The sequence below is a fragment of the Grammomys surdaster genome, unplaced genomic scaffold (assembly GCF_004785775.1).
Source record: "Grammomys surdaster isolate TR1022 unplaced genomic scaffold, NIH_TR_1.0 129, whole genome shotgun sequence".
Classification (NCBI taxonomy): domain Eukaryota; kingdom Metazoa; phylum Chordata; class Mammalia; order Rodentia; family Muridae; genus Grammomys; species Grammomys surdaster.
In genome coordinates this window covers 6,201,438-6,220,137 of record NW_021604587.1, presented here as the reverse complement: position 1 = coordinate 6,220,137, position 18,700 = coordinate 6,201,438, and the positions used below count along the sequence as shown (strand labels likewise).

Here is an 18,700-nt window from a genome sequence, read left to right as displayed (position 1 = left end):
AAAGAAAGAGAGAGAGAGAGAGAGAGAGAGAGAGAGAGAGAGAGAGAGGGTGGGCAGGCAAGAAAATTAATGAACTTAGTTTCATTTTTCCCATTGGAAAATTTGTCACTGACTGTAAGAAAAAGCTTAAAGCTTTGTTTTCTATCTTTTCACCCCCAACCCCTCCATTTCTTATTGTTTTATGGAACCAAGTGGCTTAATTTGGTAAGTTGGTTTGCTTATAAAAACCCTTGGTTCCTTCTGCTTTGTTGGTGACATGTCAGACCTCTAGTGATCAATAGCCCCTTATTGCTATCATTGGCTTACTATGCACATGTAAATCTCCTTAAAGAAACATTTCCATAAATAATTGATCATAGTAATGGTGTTATGTGGGGAGATGAGATGAATAATAGTTAAGGAGTTCTAACAAGTTCTCCCAAGGGTGATGGTCTTTGAGATTCTGCTTGAGTTCACAACAGTCTTCTTGACTTTATATTTTTGTATAAGTTAACTGTTTAAAGACAACTAAACAATAATACAATTTCTTCACAGGAAAAGTTTTACAAGTGGATCAGAAGACATGTAGATATGCTCATGAATGTCCAGAGAAGGAGCTAAAAAAAAAAAGTCTGGAAACTGGTCTAATGCCCTATAGCATTCTGGAAATCAGTAAAGCTGCTAAGCCAATTTAGTTAGTGGGCAATATTGCTCCAGCAAAAATGACATTTATACCAGTAAGATACTTCTGGATTAGAGGAATGACAGTTATCCAGTAGGAAGACAAAGCTTTCTCCTCCATACTAGGTGAGTCCACCCACATGTCTTTTGTAGAAGCTATGAACGTTCTGCCTGTGAACACAGTGACTCCACTCTAGTGTGGGATCCCAGACCAGAAACACTCATGTCTACTCATGTGGGCCATCACCTGTAAAATGTGGGACAAAAAGAATGGCTACCAGATGGCCTCTTGCACCAACTGCTACAGAGTGCTGGAGCTTCTACCCTGATGGACACTGGGAGCTGGGTAGGCAGGGGCCTGATGCTGTGTGCAGTACATGTCTGTTGAGCTTAAATTTGTACATAGACCCAGAGGGACCCTGATAGAGCCTGAAAATAGATACCTCCGAGCCTTAGATTAAGACAAACTTTAGAGGAGACAGGTCATATTTACCATGTATAGTGATGCATAACTTTAATCCTAGTACTTGGGAGGAAGAGCAAGTAGATCACCAAGAGTTTGAGGCCAGTCTTGTCTATATAGTAAATTTCATTCAAATCAGGGCTGGAAGATCCTCTATCCTCACCTCCATCAAAAACCAGACAAACTTTGGTATACCTTCCTCAATCTCTATAGCATGGGCTTAGGATCTATTATTTGAAACCAAAAAGAATCACTGAAACAACATCATCAAAATCTCCATAAAAGGAACTGTCACATCCAACTATTTTAGAGTCTGTCCCCAAGAGAACATACTCCAGAAGGGAATTTGAAAGAACAGGATGTAATTTTAGACAAAGTTCCAAAAGATTACATGCTGTAATTAAAACTGAAGTTTTAAGGTGTCAAAAGATTATCTTAGTGAGCATATTACAGATTCTATATATTTTGAATTTCACTGTACTTTTCAACTTTCTTCAAACTGGATCAAAATGTTGGAGCCTTGTAATGAGTAAACTTAATGCATGTATATCATTCCAAAACCTTATCATTGAACATTGGTGAGGACAGGAATCATTTTTTAACTCTATAGAAAAAATGAGCCCGATGTGGTGATGGAGTAGGGTAAAGAAAATACATTCCCACATGTCTATGAAACAGGTATAGAGCAAAGAGAATTCAAGGGTCCTGGAACAGCAAACCTGCGGCTTACCAGAGAAGCAATATTAAAGTCAAGTGCCTGGTATGGTGTTTTCTGGCCACAGTATTTGGAAGTAGGAGATTAAGATTAATGTTACATACAGAGATGAAAACAATACACAGACTAACGACAGAAATAATAGCTGACAAGTATCCAGCAAACAGTACTAATCTTGAGATGCAACAGACACTTAAGGAGTAAGATGATGTGAATCCAAGCTGCACAAAAGAAACTCAAATTTACTAGCCCATACAGAACAGATAGATAGTCAACTCAATCTGGAAGCTATGCCTTGAAATGTTAAAGGGAAACAGTTGCTTTACTGTGATGGGATAAGATTAATATAGAATTAGAATAAGATGCTATAAGAATTTCAAATGTAATGCGATTTTTTTAAAATCCAAAATTTAATAGTGTTCATTAAGAAACAGGAGACACAGACAAATATAGTGGTACATGCCTCCATCAGAGAACTGAGAAAGAGGATGTAGGATGCTTCAGATCAACTGAGGCTACACAGTGAGACCTCATCATACAAACTGCTGTCATTCCCATCACTTTCCCAAAACCCTCCCCTCGTTCTTAGCTGGTAACAGCACTGAGTCCTCAGTCAGAGGGAGAGTGACAGGAAGTGAAAGCCCTGTCACTATACCAGGCCCACAGTAGGTGTGCAAGGCCCACAGTACATAAGCCTCTACGTAATGTCTAGTTGTGGCAGCCAAAAAGCACACTGATGCCACCAAGGCCTCCCCTGCCACATGCCATGTTTTCCAGTCTCAGACGACTGCTCCTGTCATCTGTTCTCTTTGAAAGGCATTCACACATGCGTCTCAGGATCCTCCTTCATAACTAATGTATTTTGTCCTCAGGATAAAGTAATTATAAGCTACAAAATTGAACTCAACACAGAAAAGCAATTTCCGTTCTTGGTTCCCATCTCAGTCCTGAGGGTGTGTTTAGGAAAGGGGCCCTGTGAGCACGAGTCAAGAATATAATGGCCTGAATGCTGAACCATTGCTAGGAATTAAAACAAGAGTAAAGAAATGGCCTCACAACTGCTGATCTAGACACCGGCATTGACTTTAGGAAACGTTCATACATCTTCCTGTGCAAACTGTGGACTTACCCTTCATCTTCCATGACATCTCCAACTGGGTGTTTAAGAACATCTTCAAGTTTAATCTATAAAATATAATTCTGGATTTGAATTCCCTGCCATCCTAGCAATTAATTCTCCAAATGAGTGTTCAAACAATCTTTAGAAAGTGACACTAGGCCACTCTGTTATCTTGTTTTATCACTGATGGCTTCCTACAAACTGAGAATACAACTTAGTACCCTAAGTGATCACGATGTTGACTTCCATCCTCACCCTGACCTCATGGGCCACTTGTCATACACTGTTTGTTCTTGGATAATAGCAACTTGGACCCACCCCATGGCCTTTGTATCTGCTGCTTGCCTGACTTAAGATGTGCCCAGTTCTAGAGGTTCATGCTCGGCTTCTATACAATATTTAAGCCTATCTCTCTATCTCTTTGAGTCTTGCCTGGCCTGCCTGGTTAAAAGCTATCCAACTGTCTAGTTAGGCTACAGTACAGGTGTCCTGTTTTATTTACTCTGTGAAATGTCACCTTAGTGAAAGTGCCTAAGAGATTTGTTTATTGTTAATCCTTTTAATTCAAGAGAAGCCAGAATGTCACTATTGAGTTGCTAAGTACAGATTTGTGACTGAAGAAGCTAATGGACAAGTAAAGCCAGTTTGGTTTTGTTCATCTGATGATAATATATATCAACTTGTTCATACACATATCCCTCTTCACAAAAATATTTCTATGTATAACAGTCTCTGTTCAAATGCTTTTCCTGGTACCACGAAACCTTGACTTACAAGTTTCTATCATGCCAAATCCAGTTAAGCTTTCTTTTATCATACCTTCGCAGATAGCTTCTGTTGTGACATTTTCTTTAAAATAAAATAGCACCAACAGAGATGTGTGCGTGTCCCTTTTTAAACTCTTCTGTGTCTATCTCTTCTCACTTGAACTTGAACTCCATCTGGCCAAAGATCCCAGACCCAGGATAGCCTTTCATCAACATGCCAAGACATTGTGTCCCCAACACTATTCACTAGCATTTTCATGAGGCAGCAGACTTAATTAAAATGACACCCACAACATGGCCTTCCTCAAGACAATCAGTTGTTTTCTTTCCGTGTTCACAGTCAGTCTCTCTACATAAGAATATAGGTACTACCTCAGAGGAAAAGGCTGGAAGACAATTTTCCAAGCAAATGGTCCCAAGAAACAAGCTGGAATAACCATTCTAATATCGAATAAAATTGACTTTCAACCAAAAGTTATCAAGAAAGATAAGGAAGGTCACTTTATACTTGTCAAAGGAAAAATCTACCAAGATGAACTCTCAATTCTGAATATATGCTCCAAATGCAAGGGTACCCACATACATAAAAGAAACCTTACTAAAGCTGAAAGCACAAATTGCACCTTACACAATAATAGTAGGAGACTTCAACATCGCACTCACAGAAATGGACAGATCATGGAAACAGAAACTAAACAGAGACATAGTGAAACTATCAGAAGGTATGAACCAAATGAATTTAACAGATATCTATAGAACATTTGATCCTAAAACAAAAGAATATACCTTTTTCTCAGCACCTCATGGTACCTTCTCCAAAACAGACCATATAATTGGTCACAAACAGGCCTCAACAGATACAAAAAAATTGACATAATCCTTTACATCCTATCAGATCACCAGGGACTAAGGCTGGTCTTCAATAATAACAAAAATAATGGAAAACCCACATACATGTGGAAACTGAACAACACTCTACTCAATCATGACTTGGTCAAGGAAGAAATAAAGAAATTAAAGACTTTTTAGAATTTAATGAATATGAAAGCTTGTCATACAAAAACTTATGGGATACAATGAAAGCAGTGCTAAGAGGAAAACTCATAGCTCTAAGTGCTTACAAAAAGAAAATGGAGAACGCATACACTAACAACTTGACAACACACCTGAAAGCTTTAGAACAAAAAGAAGCACATACACTCCAGAGAAGTAGACTGCAGGAAATAATCAACCTCAGGGCTGAAGTCAACCAAGTAGAAACAAAAAGAACTGTACAAAGTATCAACAAAACCAGGAGCTGGTTCTTTGAGAAAATCTAAAAGATAGGTAAACCCTTAGCCAGACTAACCAGAGGGCACAGAGACAGTATCCAAATTAATAAAATCAGAACTGAAAAAAGAGACATAACAAGAGAAACTGAGGAAATTCAAAAGAATCATCAGATCCTACTACAAAAGCCTATACTCAACAAAACTGGAAAATCTGGATGAAATGGACAATTTATTAGACAGATACCAGGTACAAAAGTTAAATCAGGAACAAATAGACCATCTAAACAGTTCCATAACCCCTAAAGAAAGAGCAGCAGTCATTAAAAGTCTCCCCACCAAAAAAAAAAAAAAAAGCCCAAGATCACATGGTTTTAGTGCAGAATTCTATCATTACTTCCAAGAAGACCTAATATCAATTCTCTTCAAACTATTCAACAAAATAGAAACAGAAGGAACCTTACCCAATTCGTTGTATGAAGCCACAATTATGCTCATACCAAAACCACACAAAGACACAACAAAGAAAGAGAATTTCAGACCAATCTCCCTTATGAATATCGATGCAAAAATACTCAATAAAATTCTTGCAAACTGAATCCAAGAACACATCAAAACAATCATTCATCATGATCAAGTAGGCTTTATCCCAGGAATGCAGGGAAGGTTCAATATATGGAAACCCATCAATGTAATCCACTATATAAACAAATTCAAAAAAACTCACATGATCATCTCACTAGATTCTGAGAAAGCATTCGATAAAATTCAACATCCCTTCATGGTAAAAGTCCTGGAAAGATCAGGAATTCAACACCCAAAACTAAACATAGCAAAAGCAATATACAGCCAACCAGTAGCCAACATCAAACTAAATGGAGAGAAACTTGAAGCAATCCCACTAAGATCACAGACTAGACAAGGCTGCCCACTCTCCCCCTACCAATTCAATATAGTACTCGAAGTCCTAGCCAGAACAATTAGACAACAAAAGGAAGTCAAAGGAATACAAATAGGAAAGGAAGAAGTCAAAATATCACTATTTGCAGATGATATGATAGTATATTTAAGTGACCCCAAAATGTCCACCAGAGAACTCCTAAACCTGATAAACAACTTTAGCAAAGTGGCTGGATATAAAAGTAATTCAAACAAAATAGTAGTCTTCCTCTACTCAAAAGATAAACAGGCTGAGAAAGAAATTAGGGAAATGACACCCTTCACAATAGTCACAAATAATATAAAATACTTTGGTGTAAATCTAACCAAGCAAGTGAAAAATCTGTATGACAAGAACTTCAAGTCTCTGAAGAAGATTTCAGAAGATGGAAAGATCTTCAATGTTCATGGGTTGGCAGGATTAATATAGTAAAAATGGTCATCACGCCAAAAGCAATCTACAGATTCAGTGCAATCCTCATCAAATTCCAACTCAATTCTTCATAGAGATAGAAAGAGCAATTTGAAAATTCATTTGGAAAAACAAAAAACCAAGGATAGCGAAAACTATTCTCAACAATATAAAAACTTCTGGGCAAATCACCATCCCTGACCTCAAGCTGTACTACAGAGCAATAGTGATAAAAACTGCATGGTATTGGTACAGAGATAGGCAGGAAGATCAGTGGAATAGAATTGAAGACCCAGAAATGAACCCACACACTTATAGTCACTTGATCTTTGACAAAGGAGCTAAAACTGTCCAGTGGAAAAAGAACAGCATTTTCAAAAAATGGTTTTGGTTCAACTGAAGGACAACATGTAAAAGAATGCAAATCCATCCATTCTTATCTCCTTGTACAAAGCTCAAGTCCAGGTAGATAAAAAACCTCCACATAAAACCAGATACACTGAAACTAACAGAAGAGAAGGTGAGGAAGAGACTCGAATACTTGGGCACAAGGGAAAATTTCCTGAACAGAACATCAATGGCATATGCACTAAGATCAAGAATTGACAAATGAGACCTCAAATTGAAAAAAATTGAAAAGCTTCTGTAAGGCAAAGGACACTGTCAATAGGACAAAACAGCAACCAACAGATTAGGAAAAGATCTTTACCAATCCCACATCCGATAGAGGACTAATATCCAATATATACAAAGAACTCAAGAAATTAGACTCCAGAAAACCAAATAACCCTATTAAAAATGGGGTACAGAACTAAACAAAGAATTCTCAACTGAGGAAACTTGAATGGCCGAGAAGAACCTAAAGAAATGTTCAACATCCTTAGTCATCAGGGAAATGCAAATCAAAACAACTCTGAGATTCCACCTCACACCAGTCAGAATGACTAAGATCAAAAACTCAGGTGATAATAGATGCTGGTGAGGATGTGGAGAAAGAGGAACACTCCTCTATTGTTAGTGAGATTGCAAGAGGGTGCAAGCACTCTGGAAATCAGTTTGGCGGTTCCTCAGAAAATTGGACATAGCATTACCTGAGGACCCAGCTATACCACTCCTGGGCATATACCCAGAAGATGCTCCAACATATAACAAGGACATATGGTCCACTATGTTCATAGCAGCCTTATTTATAATAGCCAGAAGCTGGAAAGAACCCAGATGTCCTTCAACAGAGGAATGGATACAGAAAATGTGGTACATTTATACAATGGAGTATTACTCAGCTATTAAAAACAATGAATTCATGAAATTCTTAGGCAAATGGATGGAACTAGAAAATATCCTGACTCAGGTAACCGAATCACAAAAGAACATACATGGTATGTACTCATTGATAAGTGGATATTAGCCCTGAAGCTTGCAATACCCAAGATAAAATTCATGGATCACATGAAGCTCAAGAAGATGGAAGACCAAAGTGTAAGTGCTTTGGTCCTTCTTAGAAGGAGTAACAAAATAATCATGGGAGCAAATATGGAGACAAAATGTGGGACAGAAACTGAAGTAGGTGCTGTCTGGAGACTTTGCCACCTAGGCAGTCACCAAAGGTAGATGCTGATGTAGATGCCAGGAAATACATGCTGACAGGAGCCTGATATAGCTGTCTCCTTAGAGGTCTGCCAGAGCCTGACACATACAGAGGTAGATGCTCACAGCTAACCATTGAACTGATCATGGGAGTCTCAATGGAGGAGAAGACTGAAAGAGCTGAAGGGGTTTGAAGCCCCATGGGGAGAGCAACAATACCAACCAACCAGAGCTCCCAGGGTCTAAACCACCAACCTCAGAGCACATAGCTGTATATATAGTAGAGGATGGCCTTGTTGGGCATAGGTGGGAGAAGAGGTCCTTGGTTCTGTGAAGGCTGGATGCTCCAGTGTGGGGAATTTGAGGGCAGGGAGGTAGAAGCACACCCCCATAGATGAGGGAGGAGGAGGGATAGGATAGGGGGTTTCTGGATGGTAGAGGGAAATGCGGAAAGGGGATAACATCTGAAAATGTAAATAAAATATCCTATAAAATAAGAATTTAAGATATGCATCCTGAGAGAGGTAACCCACAAAAGGAGAGAGGGATCTGGGAAGGAGAGAGGAGAGGGCAGGAAAAAGCAGGGCTGGTTCAGATAGGGACGAGATGGGGGAGAAATGCAGAGGGTAAGGAACTTGAAAGGAGGTGTGTAGCAGTGGGGGAGGGGAAACTGGGGGTAGCCACTAGAAAGTCCCAGATGCCAGGAACCCAAGAGGTTTCCAGGACCCAACAGGGAGGACATTAGCCAAAACACCCAACAAAGGGGAGCTAGAACTATATCTAGTGGATAGGCAAGGCCCTTAGTTAAGGAATGGGCCCACTTACCCATCTCAAAAATATTAATCCAGAATTCCTCCTGTCAAAAGGAAATGCAGGGGCAAAGAGTAGAGGAGAGATGGAAAGAAAGGCCATCTGTTCCACATACGGATCTATCCCATCTGCATACATCAAACCCAGACACTATTGCTGATGCCCAGAAGTCCTTGCTGATAGGAGCCTAGGAAAGCAGTCCCCTGAGAGGCTCTACCAGAGCCTGACAAATACAGATGCATGCAGCCAAACTTCTGAGTGCAGGGAACCCAGTGGAGAAATTAGGACAAAGACTGAAGGAACAATATCAACCAACCAGACCCCCAAAGCTCCCAGGGACTAAACCACCAACCAAAGAGTACACATGGGGGAGGGGACCAATGTCTCCAGCTGCGTATGTAGTAGAGGATTGCCTCATTGGGCATCACTGGGAGGGGAGCCCCTTGGTCCTCTGGAGGTTCCCACGGTAGGGGAATGCTAGGGTGCTGAGGCAGAAGTGGGTGAGTGGGTGAGAGAGTACACTCATACAGGCAAGGGGGATGGAGGAGGGGATAGGGGTCTGTAGAGGGGAAACTAGGAAAAAGGATAATATTTGAAATGTAAATAAATAAAAATAACCCATAAAAATGAAAAAAAAGCAAGTTAAACAACAACAACAACAAAAAGAATTTAATATATGTAAGAGAAAATACATTTGTTCCTGTATACTATAGTACTATTGGAAGCTAGAGGACTGTGAATACACAGAATGAGTTCAACTAAATAAAGAATTGGAATAAAAATCATGGAATAAATGGCATGTGCATGTGCAAACACACATGTGCATGCTATTTACATCTTTTGTTTCAAATACAGTACTTATTCTATTTACTATGCAGGGTCTTTAGAGACAGTATGCAGAATCTACTCATTATCAAAGACCTAATGTAGTAACTCACAACCAGGAAGATAATAAGCTACAAGGTTCACTTTAAAATCAAGCTGCTCTGTGTATTTAGTACGTGTACAACAATGCTTCTTTTTATTGTCAATATTAATTTGGGACATGAAGGTAAACTTCAGAAGCAAATTTCATGACTTGAATTGATAATGACTACTTCTAGAAAAACCCCTTTTTGAGAATAATGAACTATATAATGCATACTAGAAGCTTCTCTAATCTTTTAAAGATGACTAGTATAGCAGCTGAACAACAGAACTGTAAAGATGACTTAATTTTATCTCAGTTACCTTGACTCTTCAAATCAAGCAATCATTCTATTTAAAAAAAAGTTCCCTCTCATTTCATATCATTAAGAAAAGGTAAAAGCCACAGCAATGTTAAAGAACATTAAGTTTATTCATGTGAGCCAAACTGGAATAAATTTTCCTTTTAAAATGCGATTTATCACACACTTGCAATTTATAGACAGTGGAGGGAAACATTTAGTGAAAGTACACAGAGTGGAAAGTTACTGTTGACTGAAGTCAGTTCAACCCTAAATTCCTACAAGGCTGAAGCTCCACACAGCTTCTTCTGGCTGAAGGAAAACTGTTGTGAATATCTGGAAATGCAATTCAGACTAGCATCATTTTATTTAGTTAAACTTATTTTAAAATCCAGTATTTGTCCAAAAGACAGAGATTATTAATGTAGCAACACACTCTGGGTATCTAATCTATGTAATATAGTCTTGCTTCTAGATAATTTCATGTCACTATCTAAACTTCTCTCCATTGTTTGATGGTAAAATAAATCTCATGACTTGATTTCTCATTAAGTCCAGGCCTAGGCAGGAATGGACTTTTTCTATAAGAAAAAGCAGTAAATCCACCCTAACAAATATAACACTATTACATTTTAGTAGATCTTTTATTTTCTCCTTCCTTCCTTCCTTCCTTCCTTCCTTCCTTCCTTCCTTCCTTCCTTCCTTCCTTCCTTCCTTCCTTTCCTCCTTCCTCCTTGCTTGCTTGCTTGCTTGCTTTTTTATTTTTTTATTTTTAGAGACAGAGTTCCTCTAATAGCCCTGGCTGTCCTGAAACTCACCATGTAGACCAGGCTGGTATTGAACGCACAGAGATACCTTTTGCCTTCTGAGTACTGGGATTAAAGGCATGCGCCACCATGTTTCTAGATCTTATTGTTTAAAAGTTATAAGTTGATTAAACCATCTCAAGTAAATCATAAACTTATGTAAAGGATGTGGTTCAGTTACTATCTACTATTTTTCAAATCTTTGCTCAGAAAATCTTTCAGTTTTGTATAACAGAAATGTAACAAGGACAGAATGAAGACAGTAATGTTGACAGATAAAATAAGGTGGTGGGATCCAGTGTTGAGAAGCTGAGAGAAGGAGGATGCTGCTAATGCTGTCAGCTCACCTACTTTATAAAATGTGCACTCTTAATTGGCAATGATTTCATAACTCACCTCTGCATACTTTAGCTTCAATGTTTTATGCATTTCTCGAAAACGACTGTAACGCCTGAATACAGTCCATGTCTCATCTAAGACAGAAATCTATTAGCAAGAAAGCAAAAATAAGTCAGCATTAATTACAACAAAAAAGTAACTAACTTTTAAAGACATAATTTAAAAATTAAATTAAAAATGATTAGTATGTAAAATGTCTCCACAATTGAAAACATTAATCTAGCTGCATAAATACAACTTATAAATAGTAACTGAGTCCTATTAAACATGCATCTTCTGCAGCCATATCTTGTATGTCTTAGTATAAGTGGTTCCTATGTAAAGCTAGGGCCAGAAGACTACCTCTTAACAGCTCACAAGCATGATACCTGCCTCCAAGTCTGAAGACCAGACTTCTATCATCAAGATCCATATAGTGAAAGAAGAGATCTGACTCATGAAAGTTGTTCTTTGAACTTTACATGTGTGCCAATGAACACATGAGCCTACCATTTTCTCTCCCTCTCCCTCTCCTCTCTCCCCCTCCCTCTCCCGCTCTCTCGTTCTCTCTCTCTCTCTCTCTCTCACACACACACACACAAATAATTATATCCATGCATATATACACATAAATATATAATATATACATACAGAAATATTTATATACAATTGCATTCATATATACATATACACATATATGTTGGTTTTATATATATTCACTTATTTTATGACATACATATATATATGTAACTCAGAGTCCAATGCCTCCTTCATGGGGAACACTTCTAGTGACCTCTCAAGACTCACAATGGAGCACCCACAAGATCTTGCAGCACTTCAGAATGTAGCAGGATTATCTGTCACTTAAGCCTCCTGTAAAGACATCTGTCACCTCTGTTCTGACTAAACGTGATTCCTCATGCTGAACCACAGCCCTAACAGGCCATGCAAGTATAAACCACCAGAACACTCACTAACACTCTTGATAGGGTCTTCTCATCTGTACCATGTGTCCTGAGCCTCACCTGTCCTAGGCAGCAAAAGTCCCAGACCGCCAGTTCAACTCTCTTCAGCACAAGCTGCAACCCACTGTTTGCAGAGAAACACAGTAATTCTCTTCTCTAATACACCAATGTATTTCCTTTGTCACATTATCCTCATAATCACCTAAACAGACCACCACTATGCCATCCTAAACTCCTATTTGCTAGTCCTTCACTGTCTCTTCCATTAAAATACACTTCTAATAAAAGGCTTACTTATGATATCATCAATCTATTTCTTCTTGTTTTCTCCTGAATCCATACTAAAATAGCAATTCCACTAAGGTCATCAGCACTTCCACATTGCTAAGCCCATGGGTGAATCCTTCATCATGCTCTCAGTTCACCTTGGGGAAGGACCCAAGGAGATCTGGCTCACTCTCCCTGCTCACACTTTCGCTTGGCTTCCAGGCTGCTCCTCTTTTATCGTTACACTTTTCTTTGCTGGGTCTTCTCATACCCCTGACCTCTAAATACTAAATGCACCAGGATCTCATCATTGACCATGTTTTATTTTCTACCTGTACTCTCTCCTTCAGTGACCTCATTGCTTAAATTTACATGCTAGGACTCCCAGGATGTGCATCTTCTGCTCAATGTAGGCTCACATATCCTACTGCTTACATGGACATCTAAAATGCACCGCAAACTCAAAAAGGTCCATTTACTAAAATTCATCATACTCAACCCGCATCCTCTCCCCGTTTCAGTTAATGTCATTCTTCTCATTCAATCCCAACCATGTTGTCCTCATTAATGTTCCTCTCTTCTACCTTACATGCAACCCACCAGCAAGCCCTTTATTTTAATTATTCAGAATATGAATCTGGACATGTCTCACCAGGTCCATCATCCCTATCTAATTATTTTTGACAGATTTCAATGTTAGTCCCTTGATTGTGCATGTCTCTCTTCTCATTCTTCATTCTTTTGTCAAAGGGGTCTTGTTAAACACTGTCAGGTGAGGCCATTTCTTTGCTCAAGTGTAACATCAACAACAACATCCAACTTTAGTGAGGTACAAACTTGAGTTCTTTCCCTGACTTGCTCTGTCTTTCCTTTGGGCTCAACTATAACTTCTCCAGACTCCAGGCTTACCTGGAACATATCAGACATGTACACTACAGGTGTGGCCTCAGGGACCCAGAACTTATCAGAAATGTACACTGCAGTGTGACCTCAGGGGACCTTGTGTTTTGTTCTCCTTTAGAAATGTTTGCACTTGGGCTGGAGAGATGGCTCAGAGGTTACGAGCACTGACTGATCTTCCAGAGGTCCTGAGTTCAATTCCCAGCAACCACATGGTGGCTCCCAACCATGTGTAATAGGATCTGATGCCCTCTTCTGGTCTGCAGGCATACACACAGGCAGGACGCTGTATGTGTAATAAATAAATAAATCTTAAAAAAAAAAAAAAGAAATGTTTGCACTCCAAACATTCACCTTGTTTCCTTCTTACTGTCTGCACACAAGCCCCTGTCATAGCCCGTCTAAAACTGCACCCCTCCTTGACACTATTCTTTTTCCTCCTGCTTTTTTTTTTGACTTTGTAATTAGCAATACCTGAGTACCAAACAAAAATGGTACATCATTATCTTAATTTTGGCTTTTCTATCTCACTAAAATGTGAATTATAGGAAAGACTTTCTTTTGCTCTATGGGTCGGAGTCCTTTAGAAGAGTACACACCACACAGGAGGCATCCTAAGGACCAACTAGAATAGCAAGCCCCAAGATTGACTTGTCTTTAATATCCTCTAGCTCTTTAGTGACTTTAAAACAGAATATATAACTTAAAATTTCTCCAGGGAGAAAAGGCCTTTAAAAAGATCAAATAAAACTAGGGTGAAGGAAACTGGGCACTGAACCTAGGGTCCTTTGGCCTATACTTTCTTCCTTTGTGGCTTTCATCTAACTACTGTTTGATATCTCTGGTGAGAGAAATGGCACACCACATCCACATCACAACATCCAAGGCAGTAAGCCATCTCCTTTTGGAAGTGTTTGGGGTGAGACAGAGACTTGCACTGTAAGAAACTTGTATACTGGGCATGTATAATTTACATGAAGTTATTTTGCTTTTGAAATCAGGCAAGAACTCAGGCTTTGCACACCAGTTGGAAGGAAGAACAGCGATGGTTGGAACACTATGGAGCACCAGGGTGGGTGCTCTTTTCTGGTGACTCAAGGTGTATCTCACCCAAAGATTTCTCTGGATAATCACAATAGGAGGCCCTTTTATTTTTAACTACACTAAGAATACGGTGCATTCTCTGTAGATTGCTAACACACATTGATAGGGAGGCATAGAAAGACTTTAAAATTCTTTAGAAATTTCCTCATAGTTTTTTTTTATCTGAACAGAGGTTATAAAAAAGGACAGAAAATGGTCCTGTCTCATCTAGTTAAGTCTTGCTTCATCTGGGACATGTAAATAAGGTGGACACAGCAACGCTGTGGAATGACACTCAATAGCAAATGTCTTAGAAAGGAGGAAGGCTCATGTGACACTGTGTGATATCTCTGCAGAAACACAGTCAAAGCCCTTCTATGCTGATGGCCGAAGGCTTTCTCATGTAAGTTTAGGGGGAAATGCAGAAATGCAAAATACAAATTTAAGACCCAATTTGCTCTGAATTAAAACTGGGTTTGAGCATGAGGGGGAGGGAGGGCAGACCAGCAAAACAGATAAGTCAGACTTAAGTCAGTCAATTATTTCCTTTAGTGCTCAGAAGGCAAGGCATCATTACTACATACTTCCAAGGAGCAGATTCATTACTTCTCTCTTGCTGAATGGTTCTGCTGATACAAATCCATCTTTCCTGGGCCATAAAATGATTAAGTGCAGCTTAAACATCATAAACATGTCCACGAGATAGACTGCACTTACATATCAACAATTCTCAACTGAGCGCTTCCCACAAATTCAGCTTATATACATCTTTTGCAGAGTTCGAGTGTGTCAATTTTAAGATATGTCATCAGTAGCATTTGCTGGTGTACAACCATCTGTGTGAGGAGCAGCTAAACAGTTTGTCAACCAAAACTTTAACTAGTCTCATTTAAATGGTTATTTGAAGGAATCCTTAATACACATATTAGACATAACTCTTAAACATACTGTAAAGACCATAAATACATTCCCAATGTGTACATGCACAGTAGGAAACACTAATGTATGGGGCTTCACTAACATCTCAAATCACAGAACATGAGGCTGTAACACTTTCTAAACTTCTAGTCAAGATGGCCCATGCAGTATGGGAAGAAAACTCTGGAGCCTAATTTATATTTAATTTTTTATATCATACTTTTTATGTGATATAGTATATAATAAAGATATTTAATGAATGGCATGCTTTATGAACAAATAAAAATAGTCATATTGGCTATCCTGTTCAGCAATTTTTCTCCTCTGTTAGGTACTTGTAATTGCAAGTGTTTATGCGTATTGGGGATGTAGCTCCATGGCAGACCACTTACACAGCATGTGCAGGATCCTGGGTTACATTCCCAGAGCATTAAGTAAATAAATAAATAAATAAATAAATAAGTAAATAAATAAATATTAGGTGCTATTAACTATTTTAAGCTGAAGGCAGAAAATAATAAATTCATGAAGGACTCACTATCCCCAAGATGACAGAATCTAACTCACTAACTAGATACAATGTCTTATGTAAAACATGAAATATATTTTGAAAGTATGGATCTGTAGAGAAGTATGCATCAGTGCATTAGGTTTAATCAAAATCTTTTCAGACAACTGTTTCATAAAGAACTGGCTAAGAGTGTTAACTGAAGCCAACACCCTACTAAGCACATAAATATCTGGTATTGAACACAGTTGCTACTCCATTCTTCTTCATTCTTGTCTACCATCAGCATCATGAAATCACCTCTCAGAAAGGACCAAAAAAACCCAATGTGTACTGATTTCCAGTGGGCACAAATGGCCCAAAGACACTGAATCTGTCGGTCACCTCCACTGCAGCCTCCCACTGGTTCTTTCTTTACAGGATCACTTCACTCACCTTGGAGGCCAGAGCTGGACTTGGGTCAGTTTTCCTGACCCTACAGACCTCCAAACGTCTGGGCCCCTCAGCCGTAGTGGGAGCCATCAGAATCACTTCCCACATTACAAAACCCATGCTATTTTCTTTCTCTATTTATAGCTAGAATAAAATGCAGCTTGGAGCCATGATTCCACTTTGGAAATCTTTCCAAATTACATTTTCTGTGATGAGCATCTCAAATATTCTGGCATTGCAGTCTGCATAATCACTTTTGTATGATGACCTAGAACAACTGAAGTCAATCAAGAACAATTCCCACAGCATCATCCTTCCACTGTCTCTTAAGAGGATGTGCTGATACTCAGTCCTGAGCCTTCAAAACATCTTCTGTCTTCTCTATTTCTCATTCTTTTTCCAAGTCCCTCTCGAAGGTGAACCTCAAGCTTTACAGTGATCCTACTGCCTAAACACCTTTCCTCACTCTCCATTCAACACATCCACTCACCTGTCTCAAAGGAATAGCAATGCAAGTCTAACCTGGCATCTTCCTGACTACCTTCCACGAGCCTTGTACTTCTGTTGTTCAATTTCTATGCATATTTCTTTCCCTCACTAAGCTACTGCTGCGTGGGTCCTTTTCATCTTTTCTGTACATCAGTTTCTTAATGCATCAGGCAGGGTGTGTGTGTTTGTGTATATTACAGAAACCGCAGAGATATTTAAGTAGCAAGTGAATAATGGGTATGATTGTTTCTGTAAAAGTTAATACGCAGAGGTTCTTTCCAATAAATTACATTTTGACTCTATTCCCTACTTCCTTCTCCCTCTGAAGGCAGTAGAATGACCTGCATCTTTGTCCTTTTCATATGTATTAACAAATCAACTGTGTAGAGTTTTTGGTAAATAGGAGCATTGGGGGAGATAAGGAAGAGGGCAAAGAATTATAAACTAAAGCAAGAAAATGTCATTTGTCATATTTTGCTTGGAGAGAACACTGTACTGATTTAGAAAGGACATATGAGTACATGACTTGGGGATTAGGATAAGAGCAGGTGAGTATAAGGCTCCAAAATGACACAGGAAGAATCCAAAGGTAATCTTAAATGGCCTTTGAAGGGTGAATTTACTTGATTTTAGAGTCCTTGCCCCGAGTTATCAGCTTGGAAATAAAAGCTAAGCCCGTGGTCAGGGGCTGCATTCCTTGGCTTGGTGAAGGGCAGCAGTTATAGCTGAAAGGGGAATCTAGGACACAGTGGACAGGCTGTGCTGTGTTGATAACTCACTGTCTGGTAGGGTGTTATAGCCATTTACTTGGCATACTGTGCAGCATTTCTCTGGCTTGCTCATGGACACTTAGGAGTTGTTCACTATTTCTCCTTCTACTAAGCCTAAGGAAGAGACCATGTGTCTAATTTCAGACTGCATAAGGAGTCCTTGAACAGAGCAGGCATAGCTTTCCCACAGCCATAGGTCTTACGAGCTGGCAGTTGAGGCAAGAGCTAAAATTCCATCTCAAGACACTTGAATGGAGACGCCAGACCTTAGCAAAAGGGGGGTCTGGACCCAAGACAGCATACTCCCAGGCAATGTGTAAGCAAAAAGTAGCAAAAATCTAATCCCAATGTTGACAACATGGGTGGGAAGTAGATAAGAGCTTGGATAATGGAGACTTGTGGAGCAGAGTCCCAGGCAAACTTTAGATTTTTCCGTCTTTCCTGTTCTCCAGAAAAAGGCAAGAGAGCCTTCTCAAAGATGTACTATGAACAGATACAGAAGGTTTTCAGAGCTTTGAGTTTGGTTTGAATCTGTGGTAAGAGGAAAATGACTCAAAGGACTATGTGATCAATTACACCTATAAGCTAGACTGCTACGAAGTGGTCCTAAAGCAAGTGGGACTTTCTAGCTGGCCCAAATCCAGTCTTCATGAATAACAAGAAATAATGGTTTCATGGTTTAATTTCAGTATCATCAAAATAGGAGATGCTGCTTATACCTTCCTTATCTGGTGGATTGAAGGTAAATTTGATAGAATTTATGAAGATCCTGGAATTCAAACCCATGGCCATTCCCAACAAAGGCTCTTATAGCACTTGAGAAGTGCAGATGACAATTGGGGTGAGGGTGCAATTAATCTGCTTTAAAGCTACAGCAAAAGGCAAAAGTGACAACCCAGATATTATTTTCTTTAGACTAACTAGATATTGAGAGGCACAGTGAGGAATATAAGCTACCAGCCATCACTAGAGTCTGGAAATTGAAAGGCTATGGATGAGCACAGATGTAGCCCTGACTTCGGCCTAATGATTTAACTAGTTCCAAAACTGAATTCTTTCAGGCCTCAACTTTTCACCTGTAAAATAGACTTTTGAAGTACCCATGAATAAAGGAGAATAACATGATGGTAGGTGCACGATGCTCGGGCATCAGACATGAGAGCTCCTTACTCAGTCCTAAATGAGATGGAAATGCCTTCATCAAACCCCTCCACTCAAGGCTCAGGGATCTACAC

General features: G+C 39.2%; 1 protein-coding gene across 2 annotated transcripts in view; it reads right to left on the bottom strand.

Annotated features, from left to right (window-relative positions):
* Kif16b (kinesin family member 16B) overlaps nucleotides 1-18,700 on the bottom strand; it is a 276,501-nt gene that overhangs the window by 47,145 nt on the left and 210,656 nt on the right. For both annotated transcript variants that reach the window (XM_028755092.1, XM_028755101.1), the window contains exon 24: nucleotides 11,152-11,241. In XM_028755092.1, the coding sequence (XP_028610925.1) occupies nucleotides 11,152-11,241 (90 nt within the window). The remainder of the gene's footprint in view (nucleotides 1-11,151; nucleotides 11,242-18,700) is intronic.